This window comes from Muntiacus reevesi, chromosome 15 (assembly GCF_963930625.1).
Source record: "Muntiacus reevesi chromosome 15, mMunRee1.1, whole genome shotgun sequence".
Taxonomy (NCBI): domain Eukaryota; kingdom Metazoa; phylum Chordata; class Mammalia; order Artiodactyla; family Cervidae; genus Muntiacus; species Muntiacus reevesi.
Window position 1 is genome coordinate 20,915,061 of NC_089263.1, and position 20,305 is coordinate 20,935,365.

The 20,305-nt window shown below is 46.4% G+C and overlaps 1 protein-coding gene across 2 annotated transcripts in view; it reads left to right on the plus strand.

The window, feature by feature from the left end:
• The window catches only part of SLC28A1 (solute carrier family 28 member 1), a 107,425-nt gene that overhangs the window by 7,317 nt on the left and 79,803 nt on the right, over positions 1–20,305 (plus strand). For both annotated transcript variants that reach the window (XR_010659118.1, XM_065906399.1), the window contains exons 5-8: positions 2,483–2,666; positions 10,950–11,091; positions 11,716–11,829; positions 13,606–13,683. Coding sequence is in view for 1 of the 2 variants with exons in the window: in XM_065906399.1 (XP_065762471.1) it covers positions 2,483–2,666; positions 10,950–11,091; positions 11,716–11,829; positions 13,606–13,683 (518 nt within the window). In the remaining variant the exon portion in view is untranslated. The remainder of the gene's footprint in view (positions 1–2,482; positions 2,667–10,949; positions 11,092–11,715; positions 11,830–13,605; positions 13,684–20,305) is intronic.

The following is a 20,305-nucleotide window of genomic DNA, read 5'->3' on the forward strand; positions in this document are numbered from 1 at the left end:
GCCTTCTGGTTCCCCTTGTGTCCTCCTTCACTCAGACCCAGATTTGTTTCTTTCGAAGAAATGGTTGAATTCCATCTAGCAGGTCGTGGAAATGACCCTCCCCTTCCTACTTCCCCTTCCGTCTTGGCTGTCAGGAGCTCCCTTCCTTTCTCCATGTTTGGGTGATTTTTATTTCCTCCAGCTCTCTGCTGTCTTTATTGTATCATGTCTTCTATGATAAGGCTCATCATGGACTTTCTGAAGAAGGCATGGTACAAGCTCATGTTCTCAGCACTTGCTTTGATTCTGAGCAATGGCCTCCTCACCTTAGGCGGGCTTTCTCCACAGATGCCAAGATAATATTGGCGGCTGACTGACATTGAGGGCCTCCGTGTCCCCGGTCTCAGAAGAGTGAGCCTCTTGCCCGTATTTCTGGAGGTCTGTGAAGGGCATACCTCGGGCCATGTGCTCCTCCCTGGGTCCTCCTCCCATGAAGAGGGTCAGGCTCTGCTGGACCACATGGGCTAGGAGTGTGTAGGGGCACCCCAAAGGAACAAAGTCAGTCGTGTCCAACTCTTTGCAACTCCATGGACTGCAGCCTGCCGAGCTCCTCTGTCCATGGGATTCTCCAGGCAAGAATACTGGAATGGGTTGCCATTTCCTCCTCCAGGGGATCTTCCTGACCCAGGGATCAAACCCATGTCTCCAGCATCTCCTGCACTGGCAGGCGGATTTTTTTACCACTGGGCCATCTGGTGGTGCTTATACACTAGCAATTTTCAAGTATCTGCTAGCCTGTCCATTTCCCCAACTGGTCCTCCGTTCTCTGCCTCTGCAGGTAGCCATGAAGACCCTCCCAGGAAGTGCTTCCTCTCTGAGCCTCTCGTAGAGATCACTTCTGTGCCTGCTTCATGCCTGCTGAGGTGTGCACAACCTCAGAAACCTCCTCTGGCTCTTCTCATCCACACCCCCGTGGCATCCCTCTCTGTGAAATGTTGCTGCCTCCCTGGGGCAGGGCTCTTTTACTCACAGTGCCACAAACACACCCAGGCCATTGCCACCTCCCCAGGCTCAGAGCCCGTTTCTCTGGGACCCAGCAGCATCCTCTAACTAGGCTGGCAGGAGAGTATGTAGGGATGACACTCAAAACTTTTTATCTGCTGGAAAGGTTATAAGTCTTTTCCATTCTTCAAGGGCCCTGGTTCTTTTTTTTTTTAATCACTAGGTCTTTATTTTATTTTTATTAATTAATTTTGATTACAATGTAGCTGCTTCACAGTGTTGCTATGCTTCTTGTGCATGAGTGCTATGTCGCTTCAGTTGTGTCTGACTCTGTGACGCTATGGACTGTAGCCTGCCAGGCTCCTCTGTCCATGGGATTCTCCAGACAAGAATACTGGAGTGTGTTGCCATGCCCTTTGACCCAGGGATCAAACCCACATCTCCTACAGCTCCCGCATTGCAAGCAGATTACTTACTGCTGAGCCACTGGGGAAGCCCTGCTGTGTTTCTACTGCAAAATGAGACACCCATTCAGGTACCCACATTCCCTCCCTTCTAGATTTCTCTCCATCCAGGTCACCAGTGTGTTGAGTAGAGTTCCCTGTGCTGTACAGTATGTTCCCTCCGGTTGCCTATTTTATACACGTTATCAGCACTGCATATGTGTCAACCCCAATCTCCCAATTCCATCCCACCTCTTTCCCCTCAAGGGTCCTGGCTCTTGAAGTTCATAAGCCAGGGGGAGATATTTCTCCTCTGCTCACATTCCTTTCTAGAAGTAGAGCACAGACGGGCCTAGCTGCTCAAATGGGGAGAAGGGCAAAGGGGGAGAAGGAAATTCCAGGAAGAAAAATGATCATTGATTAATATTCAGAATGGGATCCTGGCACACAGAAGTCAATGCTTTTCTGGAGTAGCTGACTTATCTGTCTCTGTCCTCCTCAGAACCTACCAAGGCTCTAGAATATGGCAGGCATTCCACTGATGCTCAGAAAGATTCATGCTGTCGTGTGTGTGTGTGTGTGTGTGTGTATGTATGTGTATGCACACGCGCGCGCTATCACTCACTCATGTCCAACTCTTTATGACCCTACAGACTGTAGCCCGCCAGGCTCCTCTGTCCATGTGATTATCCCAGCAAGAATACTGGGGTGGGTTGCCATTTCCTATTCCAGGGGATCTTCCTGACCCAGGGATCAAACCCAAGTCTCCTGTGTCTCCTGCACTGGCAGGGGAATTCTTTACCACAGAGCCACCTGGGAAGCCTCATGCTGTCCTCCTTAAACACCTCCCTCACATTTGGTCAGCACTTTAGGGTCTGCAAAGCCCTTTCACACACATTCTAAGCCAAGACAACTGTGCTCATTACCAGATGAAGAAACTAAGGTTCTGAGAGCTCTGGCTGGAGTAGGTGGAGCTGCGGGTAGGGCAGCAGGGTCCCAAAGAAGCCACTGTTGTTATCCATAATCCCTTCTCTGTTTCATCCTCCACCTACTCCCAGCATATACTGCCTTCCTGCTGACCGCTTGCATCCTGAATTTCCAGAGGGCCCTGGCACTGTTCGTCCTCACCTGTGTGGTCCTAGTCTTCCTGGCCCACAGCCTGCTCAAGCGGCTGCTGGGGCCAAAACTGCTGAGGTGTGTCAAACCTCTAGGGCATCCCTGCCTGAAACTCTGGTTTAAGAGGTAAGTGAGTCCCCAGGGGGTATGGGAGTGGGCAGGCACATGGGCCGAGGGCCTCTGAGTCAGCTCCTGTGCCACGGCCAGGGTTGGGTGAGGAGGACTTTGGTCCTTGTCCCACCTGAGGCTCCTGGGTCATGGGGAGCCCACTCCCTTGCTTGCCTCTTGGGAGCTCTGGGCAGGTCTTGCTGGGTAGCTTCAGAGGCAGCTTTGTGGCATCTTTGTGGTATTTTGCCACTTCCCATCTGATTCTCTGCTCCAGTTACAGTAGGTGGCTCTCACACCTGAGGACAGGAATAAACAGTTTCCTAAATTCAGAGATCCCAGCCCATTCAAGCTGGGAGGGCCATATCAGTGCAATGATCAGAACACCCAGAGCCTGAGTGAGACGTCCAGCTGCTGGGGACCACCCCTGTAGTCTGATTCAGCAATCTGAATTGGGGTCCAGGAGTCAATATATTTTTTTCAACTCTTTATATTATATTGGAGTATAGTTGATTAGCAATGTTGTGATAGTTTCGAGTGTATAGCAAAGTGATTCAGTTTTACATAAGTGAAAGTGGAAGTGGTAGTCACTCAGTCGTGTCTGACTCTTGGCAACTCCGTGGACTGTAGCCCGCCAGGCTCCTCTGTCCATGGAATTCTCCAGGCAAGAATACTGGAGTGGGTTGCCATTTCCTTCTCCAGGGGATCTTCCCAACCTAGGGATCGAACCCAGGTTTTCTATATTGCAGGCAAATTCTTTACCATTTCAACATGTATCTATTCTTATTCAAATTCTTTTCCCATTAGTTAATATTTTTAGTTAGCTACAAGGGATTCTCATGTAGCCAACCACTTTCCTGAGCAACAGTTTGAGATCCTTTTGTTCTTTGTTTTGTTTTAAGTATTTATTTATTTATTTAGGCCATGCCGGGTCTTAGTTATGATATGTGGTATCTAGTTCTTTGATCAGGAATTGAACCTGGGCCCCCTGCATTGGGAGAAAGGAGCTTTAGTCACTGGACCACCAGGGGAAGCCCTTGGGTTACCGAAAGCTATGGGGTCTGGCTGCTTGCTGCCCCAAAGCCAGTAAACAGGCCAGGTTGGTGGAAAGGAAAGTTTGCTTTATTTCAGATGCCAGCAACTTGAGGGCAAGACAAGTTGTTCAGGGACATCGGTCCAAAGGCCGACTTCCCCCCCATGACAAGCAGTGAGTGAGAGCTTTTATAGGCCAAGGGAGGGGGCTACATGCAGAAACAGCACAGTCATCTCGGACAGTCATCTTCAAATTGGTCACTGGTGGTCTGACCAACATCACCTTGATTGTTTTAGGTATAGTTAATCTTCAGTTCCAGGGTCGGTTTGCTTCCATTTCTTTGAGGCCAGTTCTCAGAACTGTGCCAGCTTGTGTCATGGGTAGTCTGTCGTCATGTAGTTACTTCTTCCACCTGGTGGGGGGTAGTTTCAGTATCTGTAAGACATTCACAGTTCACAGGTGATGGCTCAGAATATTATCTATGGCCCTTGAGAAGGAACTAAAAGTCCTTGACTCTGCTTAATGACTACATTATTATTTTTTTTTTTTTTACATTATTGTTATTTGGTCTCCTTTGACTGCTTTCCTTTGTTTCTGCATTTCTCATTTCTCTGATTAAATTTATTCTTTGACTAAAGTTTTACACAGACAAAAGGCAGGGAAAGGACCTGGGGGTGGAGGAGCAAAGACCATAACATCCCTGGTTTTTATTTTTATTTTTTATTTTTTTAAATTTATTTTTTATTTATTTTTTATTAGTTGGAGGCTAATTACTTCACAGCATTTCAGTGGGTTTTGTCATACATTGATATGAATCAGCCATAGAGTTACACGTATTCCCCATCCCGATCCCCCCCTCCCACCTCCCTTTCCACCCTACATCCCTGGTTTTTAAACTGGGTTCCTTAGAGCTCTGGAAACTGTGGAGGCTAGAGGGCAGGTGAGGGAGATTGGAGAGGGGAACATCAGACACCCTGCCTCCCAATTTCCATTTCCACCAGGCAACTCTTGTTTTATAAACAAGCTTGCAGAAAATATTTTAGCTGGGGAAAAAAAAATGTTTCTATGGCTTAAAAGATCTACGACTTAAAATGGTACTCTTTTTGTTGATGAAGAAACTGGTGCCCAAAGATACCCAGTGACTAAGCCAGGCAGGTGCAAGGCACAAGGGTGTTTCCCAAAGTAAGATCTACATACCACAGCAAATGCTTTAAGTCAGCCTATAAACAAATTTTTCATTTTCTTTATAAATAGATTTGTTTTTATATTTGCCTTCTGTTTATTAAATAGATTTATAAGAGGATTTATTTTTATAGTCATCTTCTGTTTATGACAAATCACTGATACTGGTTTTCCACTTGAGGTATTGTTACCAAGTTTCCTTTAAAAAAAATAAATACATGCAGATAAGGGAGTTCCCTGGTGGTTAGGATTTGATGCTTTTCTTGTAATGGCCATGGGCTCAATCTCTGGTCAGGGAACTAAGATCCTACAAGCCATACAGCATAGCCAAAAAACCCCCACCAATCACAAGATACCATTTCCCATCTATTAGGATGTCTATGACAAAATAAGACAGATTATAGCAAGTGATGGCAAAGATGTGGAAAAATTGGAAACCCTCCTATACTCCTGAAAGAAATATGATATGATGTAACTGCAACAGAAAACAATTAGTTCTTCAAAATATTATCTATAGAGTTGCCATAACTAGCAATTCTACTTCTAGGTTATATCTGAGAGAAATTGAAATATATACCCGGACTTCCCTGGTGGTACAGTGGATAAGAAATTCCAAATTTGATGAAAATTACAAACCCAAGCATCAAGGAATTCCACATACCTACAGCACAAGAAACACGAAGAAAACTACACCAAAGCACATCATAATCAAATTGCTTAAAAACATCAATAAAGAGAAAAATATTAAAAACAGCTAGAGAAAAAAAACATTATATTCAGAGGAACAAGATATGGATGATGGCAGATTTCTTCTCAAAAACAATACAAATGAGAAAACAGTGAAACTGTAAAAAACAGAAATGAAAACAGAAGTGTGTCAATCTAGAATTCTTCACCAGTGAAATATCCTTCAAGAAGGGAGAAATAGGACTTTTGCAAATATACAAAAGCTGAAAGAATCAGACATTAAAAACCAGAGATGCACTATAAGAAATATTAAAGGACAGTCTTCAAACTGAAGGAAAATGATGCCAGATGAGAAGTTAGATCTAGATGAGGGAATCAAGAGTGTTGGAAGGGTAACTATGTGGGTGGATATAATGACTTATTTTTCTTATTATTTAAATCTCTCTAAAATCAACTTATAAAGCAAGTATAGAACAATGTATGGTGGAGTTTATATTATATGTAGAAGTAAACAACTGTGACACAAAGGCTAGGAGAAAAGAAATGAAATTAGACTGCTATAAGATTTTTATACTGCATTTTAAGTGATATAATATCACTTCAAAGTAGATTGTGGTAAAGATGTATACTATAAATGCTAAAGCTATCACTAAAATAACAACAAAGAATTATAGTTAACAAGTAAAAAAAAAGAGATAAAGAATAATTTTTAAACAATCTGAAAGAAGGTAGAGCAATAGGAAAAGAGAAACAAAGAACAAAGATGGGACAAATAGAAAACAAATAGCAAGATGGTAGATCTAACCCTTTCCCATACCAATACTCACATTAAAGGTACAGACCAATAACCCTCATGAACAAAGATGTAAAAATTATTTTAAAAATTTTAGAAAACCAAATACAATAATACACAAAGGGATAATATGTCATTAACAAGAAGGGCTTATCCCAGGACTCCAAAGTTGGGTTTACATTAAAAAAATCAATCAATGTCATCGTATTAACAGACTATAAGAAGAAAAACAATATGATGCCTATAGATAAGAGAAAGCATTTGACAAAATTCAATATCCATTTCTGAAAAAAAATTCTGAGCCAACTAGGAATATGAGGGAACTTCCTCAGTCTAATAAAGACCACCTTCCAAAAATCTATGGTTAACCTCATACTTAATTGTGAAAGACAGCGCTGATCCACTGAGATCAAGAACAATACAGGAATGTTTGCTCTCACCACCTTCTTTTTTTAATTTGGCTGTGCTGAGTCTTAGTTTTGGCACATTGAATCTTTAGTTGCAGCTTGTGAGATTTAGTTCCCCAACCAGGGATTGAACCCTGGGCCCCTGCAATGGGAGCATGAAGTCTTAGCCACTGGACCACCAGGGAAACCCCTATTCTCACTAATTTTTTTCAACATTGTACTGGAGGTTCTAGCTTGTGCAATTGGGTAAGAAAAAGAAATAAAAGGCATGGAGATTAGAAAGGAAGTAAAGCAGTCCTTTTTCACAGACAGGATTGTCTACAAAGAAAATCCCATGTGCTTGTGTGCTAAGTCACTTCAGTCGTGTCTCACTCTTTGCGAGCCCATGGACTGTAGCCCACCAGGCTCCTCTGTCCATGAGATTTTTCTAGACAAGAGTCCTGGAGTGGGTTGCCATGCCCTCCTCCAGGGGATCTTTGAGATCCAGGGATCGAACCCTCATCTCTTTTCTGGTATTGGCAGGCAGGTTCTTTACCACTAGCACCACCTGGGAAGCTTGAAAATTCTATGGTATCTACAAAAAGATAGTATAACTACTAAGTGAGTTTAGCAAGGTTGAAGGATACAAGCTTAACATGCAAAATATAATAGTATTTCCATATACTAACTACAAACAATCATAAATTAAAATCATGTCATTTAGAATAGCATAAAACATATGAAATACTTAGGGATAAATCTGACAAAAGACCTCCAAACCTCTACATGGAGAACTAGGAAACATTGCTGAGAGAAATATATAATAAAAAGACTTAAATAAATGGAGCAACATATCAAGTTCATGGATTGAGTGAATCAGTATTATTAACATATCAATTCTCCTCAAGTTAATCTATAGATTCTAATAGTATCTCAATCAAAATTCTAGCAGACTTTTGGGGTAGAAATAATAAGACGATTTTAGAATTCATATGCAAATCCCAAGAGCCTAGAATAGCCTAGACAATTTTGAAAAAGATGAACAACACTGATGCATTTCACTAACTGTCCTTAAGACTTATTACCAGTTCAGTTCAGTCACTCAGTTGTGCCTGACTCTTTGCGACCCCATGAATCACAGCACGCCAGACCTCCCTGTCCATCACCAACTCCTGGAGTTTACTCAAACCCATGCCCATCGAGTTGGTGATGCCATCCAACCATCTCATCCTCTGTCGTCCCCTTCTCCTCCTGCCCCCAATCCCTCCCAGCATCAGGATCTTTTCCAATGAGTCAACTCTTCGCATGAGGTGGCCAAAAGTTCTGGAGTTTCAGCTTCATCAGTCCTTCCAATGAATACCCAAGACTGATCTCCTTTAGGATGGACTGGTTGGATCTCCTTGCAGTCCAAGGGACTCTCAAGAGTCTTCTCCAACACCACAGTTCAAAAGCATCAATTTTTCAGCGCTCAGCTTTCTTCACAGTCCAACTCTCACATCCATACATGACCACTGGAAAAATCATAGCCTTGACCAGACGGACCTTTGTTGGCAAAGTAATGTCTCTGCTTTTTAATATGCTATCTAGGTTGGTCATAACTTTCCTTCCAAGGAGTAAGCGTCTTTTAATTTCATGGCTGCAGTCACCATCTGCAGTGATTTTGGAGCCCCAAAAAATAAAGTCTGACACTGTTTCCGTTGTCTCCCCATCTATCTGCCATGAAGTGATGGGACCAGATGCCATGATCTGAGTTTTCTGAATGTTGAGCTTTAAGCCAACTTTTTCACTCTCCTCTTTCACTTTCATCAAGAGGCTTTTTAGTTCCTCTTCACTTTCTGCCATAAGCGTGGTGTCATCTGCATATCTGAGGTTATTGATATTTCATCCCAGTAATCTTGATTCCAGCTTGTGCTTCTTCCAGCCCAGCATTTCTCATGATGTACTCTGCATATAAGTTAAATAAGCAGGCTGACAATATACAGCCTTGACATACTCCTTTCCCTATTTGGAACCAGTCTGTTGTTCCCTGTCCAGTTCTAACTGTTGCTTCCTGACCTACATACAGGTTTCTCAAGAGGCAGATCAGGTGGTCTGGTATTCCCATCTCTTTCAGAATTTTCCACTCATTATAAAGATACAGTAATTAAGACAATGTGTTGTTGCCGTCAAGACAGACAAATAGATCAATGAACAGAACAGAGTACAGAAATAGACCTACATATATAAAACCAGTTGATTTTTTTGACAAGAGTGCTAAGGCAATTCAGTGAAGAAATAATAATCAGCTTAACAAATTCTGCCAGAACAATGGGATATCTATAGGTAGAAGAAAGCAGAGAAGGAGGAGGAAGAGGAAGGAGGAGAGAAACAAGTGAATTTGATCCATGCCTCACATTATATTAAAAAATTAACTGAAAATAGATGATAAACCTAAATGTAAAGCCTGAAACTATATAACTACTTTAAGAAAACAGCAGAAAAATCTTTGTGACCTTCAGACTTAGAGAATGAACTTATGATTGCCAGGGGGAAAGATAGTTAGGGAGTTTGGGATGGACATATACACATTGCTATATTTAAAATGGGTAACCAACAAAGAACAACTGTATAGCACAGAGAATTCTGCTCAATGTTATGTGTCAGCCTGGTTGGGCGGAGAGTTTGGGGGAGAATGGATGCATGTGTATATATATATATATATATATATATATATATATATATATATTGCTGAGTCACTCTGCTATGCACCTGAAACTGGGTGGGAGGAGAGTTTGGGGGAGAATGGATGCATGTGTATATATATATATTGCTGAGTCACTCTGCTATGCACCTGAAACTATCATAACATTGTTAACCAGCTATATTCCTATATAAAATAAAAAGTTTATTTAAAAAAAGTTTAAAAATTAGAAAAATACAATTAAAAAAATTAGAAAAATACAATTAAAACCTACAGCTGTAAGAATAAAAGAAAAAACCTTCTCCCCCCCCAAAATAAACCTCCAAACATGCATTAAGTTTTTATAACACCAGTTAACCTCAAGGATAACAGTAAGTAAAGAGGCATACAGGTGTCTCAAAGACAAGGCAGAAATTACGCCAATGGAACTGGCATAATAGGAGTTTGGAAAACACACCAGAAATAAACAGTGAGCTCTGGGATTAACTTGCCTAAGTTTAGCTCCTGGGTCCTTCTCTTATCAGCTGGTGACTATACATAGAACTAGTTAAAAGAACAGACTTGCTGCTAGAGTGCCTGGGTTGAACCTCAGCTTTGCTGCTTTCTAGACAGGTGGCCATGGGCAAATTCATTTTTACATCTCTAGGACGAGGACAGTTACTATAGGTCCCTCAGCACTCAGCATGGTTCCTGGCACATAGGAGCTCAGTGAACTTCAGCTGTGGCTAATAGTACCCAGGGAGTTGAAGACTGGGTCAGGGTTAGACGCTGAACCTGGGCTCTTAAATTGTTAGGCTGCCCCCTGGACATTCAGGGCTTCCCTGCTAGCTCAGACGGTAAGGAATCCACTTGTAATGTGGGAGACCCAGGTTCTATCACTGACTTGGGAAGATTCCCTGGAGAAGGGAATAGGTACCCAGTCCAATATTCTTGCCTGGAGAATCCCATGGACAGAGGAGCCTGGTGGGCTATAGTTCATAGGATTGCAAAGAGTTGGACATGACTGAGCTACTAATACAGGAAGACAGACATACTCCTGGACAAGCAGATCCCAGCCCCAGGGAAGGAGACATGGCTGTAAAAGTCACTTTCGGTCATTGGTCTCAGGTACTCAGCTCTGCATCCCTGATTGACACCACCACTTCTGGGCTTTAGGGGAGCTGAACCCATGGCCCGTGGCGTTGAGTTCCAGCCCACACAGACCCCACCTTACCCTGGCAAGGCCAGAGGCTGGCTGAGCTGAGCATCACTGCAGCTTTGAGAATTCCTGCAGTGTGCTTGGCACCATGCTAAGCTGAGTACTCACATCCTCTGATTTAGTTCTCTCAGCAATCTTGAGAATTGGGGGTGGGAAGGGTCTTTGGCTTCCTTTACCTGATGAGGAAACTAGGCTCAGAGAGGCTAGGTGGTCTGTCCGGGGCCACACAGCACTCTCCCCCTTCTCCTCCCACTAGCCCTGAGTACCCTTCTCTGGGGCCCTGGGTGCTGTTGTGTGGGCGTGGGGAGATACTGACAGTAATGACTCTCTGCCCCTCCCCTGCAGGGGTCTAGCCCTTGCTGCTTTCCTGGGCCTGGTCTTGTGGCTGGCCCTGGACACCTCTCGGCGGCCTGAGCAGCTGGTGTCCTTTGGCGGAATCTGCGTGTTCGTTGGCCTCCTCTTTGCCTTCTCAAAGCATCACCGCGCAGTGAGTGCTTAGCTGTCAGGCCAAGAGGGGGCGTCAGCCCCTTCTCTCTCCAGCGTCAGGTCCCCTCCCTGTTTCACAGAGTGGTTAACACCTCCCCCCAGACTCCAGAGCCACACATAGACAAAGGGATCACTGCTAAGAAGTCACGCAGTGCCGAGAGGTTATCCAGCCGTTAGGTGTCCAGCTCCCTTCTGCTGGGGAGGAGGAAGTGCTTGGAGGGAGTGGGGTCAGAGTAGGGTCAGAGCCCTGACGATGTGGGAGAGATGGGGAAGGTCCAGACAGACAAAGGTTACGCTGAGGCCAGGCTCTGAGGCCACGGTTCCACCCACCCAGCGATTCCCCAGGACCAAGTGCCGTGGCTCCCGGCTGGTCCTTGGTTAGATCTGGCCCTGCCCCTGCCCACTGCCCAGACCCATTGCTGCCTTGTGGCCTGTTCTGCACTCCATGGAGGATGTAACCATCGACAACAGGCCCACAGCTCCGGCTGGGTCCAGCCCTCATCCTACAGGCTGACCGAAGCTCCCAGAGCCCCTCAGCAGTGCTGTGCCCTCTGCCCTCACCCACCTCCTCCCTGTGGACCTCCCCAGGTGCCGAGCTCACCTGGACCTTTCTCTCGGGTGGCAGGTGTCCTGGCGGGCTGTGTTCTGGGGTCTTGGACTGCAATTTGTACTCGGACTCATCGTCATCAGAACAGAACCAGGGTTTATTGCATTTCAGTGGCTGGGCGACCAGATCCAGGTGTGTACATGGGGTGTAGCTGCCTGGGCGTCTTGGGTTGCCAGGGGATGGAGGAGAAGCCTCTGAGCTGGAGGGAGGTGGCCATACAGAGGGACTGCAACCAGGATGGTGGGTGTGTGTGGGGCCCCTGACCCCTGGGCAGTGGGAGGCTGGGCAGCACAGCCACTGCTTCCCTCAGGCCTGGTCCAACCTGCCCAAACAAGCAGTCCTTTCAGAGGGTGGCCTGATGTGGAAGAGAATCTCAAAACAGGAAGGTTCCTAGGATACCCAGGCCCAAGGCTTGTTGCCCTCGGTCCTCATCAGGAAAGGAACTTATAATAGTTAAAAGTGCTTTAAAAATTGAAAGTGATTTTGTTTATATATGTGTTGTTGTTGTTCAGTCACTCAGTTACGTTCGACTCTTTGCAACCCCATGGACTGCAGAACACCAGATTTCCCTGTCCTTCACTATCTCCCAGAGTTTGCTCAAACTCATCCACTGAGTCCGTGATGCCTTCCAACCATCTCATCCTCTGTCGCCCCCTTCTCTTCCTTCCCTCAATCTTTCCCAGCATCGGGGTCTTTTCCAACAAGTCAGCTCTTTGCATCAGGTGGCCAAAGTATTGGAGTGTATGTGTGTTTAAAAATAATATTCAGTTCGTTGAAGTTAGGCTTTTAAAATTTCATTTATTGTGATGAAACCACATAACACAAAATTTATCATTTTAACCTTGTTTTTTTCATTTTAACCATTTTTGAGTATCATTAAGTTCCTTCACATCATTGGGCACTCATGATTTACTTCTTAAAATATAAGTTATGGAGGATGCAAGGTTGATACTATACTCATCCCTCTCTCACTATCTCGAATTTCCATGCACTCTCTACAGGGAGGGCTTCGGCGGGGGGGGGAGAACCCACATGTCCAGGCTCTGCCCAGGCCCACCCTCTGGCCACACCAAGGATACCTGCATGGGTGTCGTGATGCAAAAAGACGCTGCTCTGGGCGTGCGTGCTCAGTTACTCAGTCATGTCCAACTCTTTGCAACCAGCGGACTGTAGCCCTCCAGGCTCCTCTGTCCATGGGGATTCTCCAGGCAAAATTACTGGAGTGGGTTTCCATGCCCTCCTCCAGGGGATCTTCCCTACCTGGGATAGAACTGACATCTCTCTGTCTCCTGCATTGGCAGGTGGGTTCTTTACCACTAGCGCCACCTGGGAAGATTGCTGCTTTAGGCACACTCCTCATTTTATAAATGGGAGCATTGAGGCCCAGGCAACAGAAGTGACTTGGCCTGTGGTCACAGTGCAGATTCTGGTCCTAAATAAATACAGGGCTCTTATAGAAGGGTGGCCAGATTGCAACGCCAAGGCCAGGAGCCCGGGGTGGGACAGGCTGGGGCTGTGCCCTCAGCAGGGGGGCACAGGGGCACCACCTTTGACCGCCTTCTCCAGGGAGCTCACTGTTTGCCTCCTCCTCTGTCTCTTCTTCATTGTTCTTGTCCCAACAACTCTCATCTCAGAGTATCTCTTTACAATTGTCTCTTCTGAAAGATGTGCTCAGAAGGAGCAAGTGTGGCTTTAATGACACACATGGTGCCCCCACTCTAAGGCCACGGCCTGGGGGCTCATCTTGCAGCCTCCAAGACTTTCTCCTCTCCTGGGCTGCTGGGAAGGCATGGGGAGCAGGCAAGGCTCCTCCAGGTCACCCCAACCTGGTTCCCTTGCTGCTGCTTCCTCCTTCTGCCCTTTTTGGCCTCACTCCTGGGTTTGGATTTGTTTGTTTTCTCCTTTCAGGTCTTCCTGAGCTACACTGAGTCCGGTTCCAGCTTCGTGTTTGGGGAGGCTCTGATCAAGGATGTCTTTGCCTTTCAGGTCAGCTTGACTCTTGGCTCACAAAGCATTTAGCAGCCTCTGCCGGGTGCCTCCAGCTAGTGGGGCGTCCAAGCCTGGCCCAGTGGAGGGGGAGGGCTCCTGCTAGTGGAGCCCAGCTACCGGAAGTTAATGAGGCTTAAACCTTGGGGTCCTGGGAGGGGCCTGGCAATGTGCTTACCTGGGGGTATGTTTTCAGTATATTTTGGAAAACTTGCAAAAGTAAGGTATATCTGTATTATTTTCCTAAAAAATGAATCCCCCAGTAGTAGAATTGCTGGGAGGTTGAGGCTGAGGAAAGTAGGTGGGGACATGTGGATGGAATCTGCTGTGACCTTAGCCCCTGACATGCGACAGGGACATATGATCCTCTCGCATGCTCCTCCTTCCAGGCCCCTCCCAAGCCACCTCTGCCAGGAAGCCTGCCCTGATAAGTTGCAAGCTCCAAGTCCTTCCTCTGGATTCTCCTAGAACTACAGTCCTTGCCTTCCTCCTTTCAGCAAGTGTATATTATGTGTCTTCCACAGTGCAAAATATATTTTAAAAAAATTTTTACTATAGTTGCTTTACAGTATTATGTTAGTTTCCACTGTATAGCAAAGTGAATCAGCTATATGTATACATATATCCCCTCTTTTGTGTATTTCCTTCCCATTTAGGTCACAGCAGAGTGCTAAGTAGAGTTCCCTGTGCTATACAGTATGTTCTCATTAGTTATCTATTTCATCCATAGTAGTGTATATGTGGCAATCCCAATCTCCCTAGTCATCTCACCCCTCCTTTGCCTCCTTGGCATCCATGCATTTGTTTGTTTTCTATGTCTCCATCTCTCTCTCTACCTTGTAAATAGTTTCATCTGTACCATTTTTCTAGATTCCACATATATGCATTAATATCTGATATTTGTTTTTCTGACTTACTGCAGTGCAAAATATTATAGAGGAAACTGAGATAAAGACTCAAAAACTATTGTGTAATTGTAGAGCCCCAACCCTAATTTTTATTTATTTATTTTTGGTCACGCTGGGTCTTGTCTGCTGTCTGAGGGCTTCAGTAGCTGCAGCATGTAGGCTCAGTAGCTGTGGTTCTCAGGCTCAGTAGCTGTGGCACACCAACTTAATTGCTCCATGGCATGTGGAATCGTCCCAAACCAGGGATCGAACCCATGTTCCCTGCATTGGCAGGCGGATTCTTATCCACTGGACCACCAGGATGTTCCCAGCCCTAATTTAAAACAGGGAAGCCAGTGCTGAGCATTTGATGGTGGGACTGCGTCACTGTTTCCGGGTGGAACTGTGGTTATATTTCTTCTTTGTCCAATTGACTGCCCAGGCACCCACGTGTCTCTAGTATGAACTCAAGTGTAGCTTCTCCACCTGCCTCACACCCAAATTGTCTCAGGACCCTGAGGCTGCTTCAGGCTTGCGTTTCACTTCCGATTGCTAGGTGGAGAGAGAGAGCGAGCCCTGGGCCCCGCTTCCCCACTAGCTGGCCCCAGTTTCTGCCCTGTTGCCATAGCAGCACAGATGGGAATTGGTGCCGCCCACTCTAGCATGTCCTGGACCACTGTCACTGTGGGGCTACCATGAAGGATCAGTTCCAGAGATTTTTGCTTTTTGCCATCACTCAGCCATTGTTCCCAGAGCCTCCCCATCCTGCTGGGGGTGTTGGGTCTCAGAAGTTTCTAGCACAAGTCATCGACTTGGCATCGCCTTCTGAGCTGGTGTCAAGCCAGTTCGTGAGTCCAGACACCTCCAGCCCGCCCCCAGCCCTGACTCAGGGTGAGGTCCTCTGGGGGCTTCAGTGTCTCTTGGCCCTAGCAGCTCTCTGAGAAACGTCCACTCCATCCAAGGGTTCTAGTAATGTCAGCCTTGGGAGGAAAGTGACAGGGACCAGGTTCCCGTCCTCTCAGGACAAATTTGTCCATCATGTTTTTCTGAGATCACTTCTGTGCAGAGAGATGATCAGAGGGGCAGCCTCTGGCAGCCCCTCCAAAGGTCCCCTAACACCATCCTCCTAGGGCTGAGGCTGGGAGGGACGGCTCCCTTCACATCTGAATCTCCACGTAGGGGCCACTCAGGGTTTCAGGGAGGAGCAGTGAAGTCCTGCTCCAGGGTGACTTGTCACGTCCACCGAACAGAGAAATGGCAGTTGGTGGCTTCTCAGACTTTTCAAGGCAAACATACAACACCCTGCAATTCGACCTCCCCAGGCAGCCAGGTTCAAGTGTAACTGGCACAAAGGAAAGTGCCTGGGGTGCCCATTTAGGGAGAAAGGTTTAAAAATAAGGACAGTGAGAATGCCTCCTGAAGGAGGTGGTGTTTGAATTGGAGCCTCAGGGCAAGAAAAAAATTGGACACACAGAGATAAGTGGGAAGAAGCAATGCCTGGGCAATGGTGTGGAGGTGAGAAAGTGCTGGGCCGTGTAACATAATAGGGCATAATTCAGTTCAGTGGGTGTGTAAGCTATTTGAAGGAAAGGATGGATTAGGGGATAAACTGCAAGTGTGGTGGGGCCATATCTTTTAAAAATTTTTATTTAATTGTCTATTGGTTGTGCTGGGTCTTCATCGCTACAAGCAGGCTTTCTCTGTCGGAGAGTGGGAGCTTCTCTCTTGTTGCAGTGCACAAGCTTCTCATTGAGGTGGCTTCTCTGTTGCAGAGCATGGGCTCTAGGCAAATGGGTTTCAGCAGTTGCAGCATGAGGGCCCAGTAGTTGCGGCACACAGGCTCAGTAGATGCGACGCACAGGATTAGTTTCTCTGCCGCATGTGGAACATTCCCAGGCCAGGGATCGAACCTGTGTCCCATGCATTGGCAGGCAGATTCTCATCCATTTTGCCACCAGGGAAGGCCTTTAAGAGTCTTAAATGCAAAAAAAAAAAAAAAAAAAAAAAGTCTTAAATGCCAGGCTGAGGCACCTGGATTTTGTCCCCCAGGAGATGAGGAGTTATTGAAGATTTTTTAGCAGAGAAGAACTTGACTGGAGCTTTGGGGTGGTTGTGATTTCAATAGTAGGGAGGGAGGGTTGTAGCTGGGATGCTTGGAATAGGGGGCCAGCGAGGAGGCTGCCTCACAACCAGCTGAGGACTCAGGGACCACCAGACCGCCACTGTCCAGAAGAGAGGTCACCCTGGGGAACAAAGGCGGGGGAGGGGGATGCGGCTGAGAGGCCAGCTGTATGAAGCTCATCACTTAAGCTCCACCTGCTGCAGCTGTGTTTGCTCTTGCATGCTTAGTCACTCAGTCATATCCAACTCTTTGTAACTCCATGGACTGTACCCAACAGGCTCCTCTGTCCATGGGATTTTTCAGGCAAGAATACTGGAGTGGGTTGCCTTTTCCTTCTCCGGGGATCTTCCTGACCCAGGGATCAAACCCATGTCTCTTGCATCTCCTGCATTGGCACTCGGATTCTTTACCATTACTGCCACCTGTGTTTTACGTTTAGCTATTTGAGCACAAAGCCTTTCTCACTAAGTCTTGTCTGACTCTTTGCAACCCCATGGAGTGCAGCATGCTAGGCTTCCCTGTCCTTCACTATCTCCTGGAGTTTGCTCAGACTCAAGTCTGTTGAGTTTGGGGATGCATTCCAACCATCTCATCCTCTGTTACCCCCTTCTCCTCCTGCCCTCCATCTTTCCCAGCATCAGGGTCTTCACCAGTGAGTCAGTTCTTTGCCTTCAGCTGGCCAAAGTATTGGAGCTTCAGCTTCAGCATCAGTCCTTCCAATGAATATTCAGGGTTGATTTCCTTTAGAATTGACTGGTTTGATCTCCTTGCTGTTCAAGGGACTCTCAAGAGTCTTTCTCCAGCACCACAATTCAAAAGCATCAATTCTTTGACTCTCAGTCTGGTTTTTACGCTAGTGTTGGTTAACTGACCTCAAGCCCTGAAAAAACCCTGCCCAGTGCCTGGGACACTGCTTTTTGCTGAATGATGAGATGAATAAATGATGATTCTTCTGTGCACATGGGAAGTCTCTCTGCCTGCTGGGAATGACTGGCTCTGTGAGCCCTTGGCAGAGAGTTGGACTCCCACACAGCCAGTCTCCCTCTGGCTGGGTCACCATTCCCATGATTGTGTGTTCCTGAGCAGCATGTGCTTTGGCCCAAGACCAGGGCTGAGCTCTTCTTTCCTCAAACCTCCCCAGCAGAGGCCAGAGCTTCCCAAATCCCTGGAGCCAATAACTACACACAGGCTTTGCAGCAAGCTCCAGGACCCCTAGAAATCTGAGATTGTACCACTCTGACCTGAGATTCTGGTGGAATAGAGCAGAAAAGCTTAGGGAAAGGAAGTCATAGGAACAGCTACCAGTTATGGAGTGAGGACTGTATGTCAGGCACTCACTTTAAAATAGCTGGAGAAGATTCTTGAGAATCCCTTGGATTGCAAGGAGATCAAAACAGTCAACCCTAAAGGAAATCAACCCTGAATATTCTTTGGAAGTAATACTTTGGCTACCTGATGTGAAGAGCTGACTCATTGGAAAAGACCCTGATGTTGGGAAAGATTGAGGGCAGGAGGAGAAGGGGGCAACAGTGGATGAGATGGTCAGATGGCATCATCAACTCAATGGACATGAGTCTGAGCAAACTCCAAGAGATAGTGACGGACAGGGAAGCCCAGCATGCTGCAGTCCATGGGGTTGAAAAGAGTTAGACCTGGCTTAGTGACTGCAAAGCAACAATGGGGGAAATAATATTATTATCCCTTTTTTACAGATGATGATACTGAGGTTCAGAGGGGTTTTGCTTGTGGAAGTTCATAAAGCTAGTATTAGAATCAAGATTGGAACAGGTGTGATGCTCTTGCTTATTAGCTCCTGTGCCTTGATATCAGGGCCCTTTCCTTGGTAGACAGTGGAAATGAAGAGGCCCCACACCTTGGGTCTTTGTTTTTCCCTTGGTTTAGAAGAAAACAGTATTTCTCAGGTCCATTTTGTTGCAAGTGACAGAAACTCACTTGAAATTTGCTTTCAAGGGAGGAGAAAGGGAAGACTGTTTCTTGGCTCACTAACTGAAGCAAGATAGAGCTGGTGCCAGCTGAAACCAGGGCCCCGGAGTGGCCAGGCTCACGGCCCTCAGCCTCCAGTCTCTGCTCATCCCAGAGTGTCAGCTTCACTCTTTCATACCAGATCTCCTCCTGGCTCCCAACAACACCAGATACTCATGCTTACAGCATGTCACCCAGAACTAGGCCAGTTCTTCTCTGCCTGCTCCAGTTAAAAAATTCCAGGGTAGGCTTCAGATTGATCTGCCTTGGGTCATGTGACCATTCTTGGCCCAGTCACTAAGGCCAGGGCATGGGATACTGGAATTGGAAGGGCTGTAATCTCCTGTTCCCACCCAAAGCTGGGGAGTCAGGTGCTCTGACTGAGTGAAAGCCACCCTCCAAAACTCATCATTTGAAGGATAATTGCTGAGGACAAGCTGCTGAGGACTATTAACTCCCTCCTTATAGAAACCAGGCAGACAGTTTCCTGTAGGACCTGCAGCAGTTCCATTTACAGGGTGCCCTTATATTCCAAATGAGTGTCTCTTCTCTAGGATAGAAGGGTGCAGATGGCAGATACCATACCTGCCTGGGAGGAACAGCAAAGACATGAACCCTTTGATCTGTAGTCCCTCCCAGCTGTAAGGTGCGGCCACATTTGGGAGTCTAGGCTGTCCTTCCTGAGTGGGATGCTCAACTCCTGACTGGATCAGTTGTAAATAACAGAAGTACCACTCAAATGGACTGATTAAATGAAGCAAAAACAAACAACAAAAAAGCAAGATTAATTCTGATAATTGAGAAGTCCAGAGACTTCATGTCCCGTTGGATCCAAGTATCCAACATCACCTGGGATTTGCCTTGCTTATATCCTGGTTCTGTGTTCTTCTTTTCTTTTTTTTTAATAGAAAATGTCTCTCTCTCTTTTTTAATTATTCATTTATTTTTGACTGCGCTGGGTCTTTGTTGCTCTGCATGGGCTTTGTCTAGCTGCGGAGATCAGGGGCTACTCTGTTGAGGCTCACTGCATTAAGAAGCACAGGCTGTAGGCTCTCAGGCTTCAGTAGTTGCAAGTCCTGCTCCAGAGCACAGCTCACTAGTTGTGGGGCTTCCCTCATTGCTCAGTGGGTAAAGAGTCTGCCTGCAATGCAGGAGACCTGGGTTCAATTCCTGGGTCGGGAAGATCCCCTGGAGGAGGAAATGGCAACCCACTCCAGTATTCTTGCCTGGAGAATTCCATGGACTGTGGAGCCTGGTGGGCTACAGTCCATGGGGTCGCAAGAAGTCAGACACAGCAGATCGACTAAGCACAGCACGGGCTTAGTCGCTTTTGGGCATGTGGGATCGTCCCGTACTAGAAACCGAGCCCGTGTCCCCTGACTGGCAGGTGGGTTCTTAACCACTGGGCTGCCAGGGACGTCCCCAGGTTCTATGCTCTTAGCACTGGCTTTAGCTTTAGTCTTGGAGAAGCACCCTTGAGATTGTGGCAGGGAGATACCAGGCTTATATCCAACCAGCTTAGCAACCTTAGCAGAGAGAGAGAGAGCCTGTTTTCCACTAGCCCAGTAAGAAATCCAAGAGTGGGCTCTTTTTAGGCTGGCTTGCGGGTGTATGCCATCCTTGAACTGTA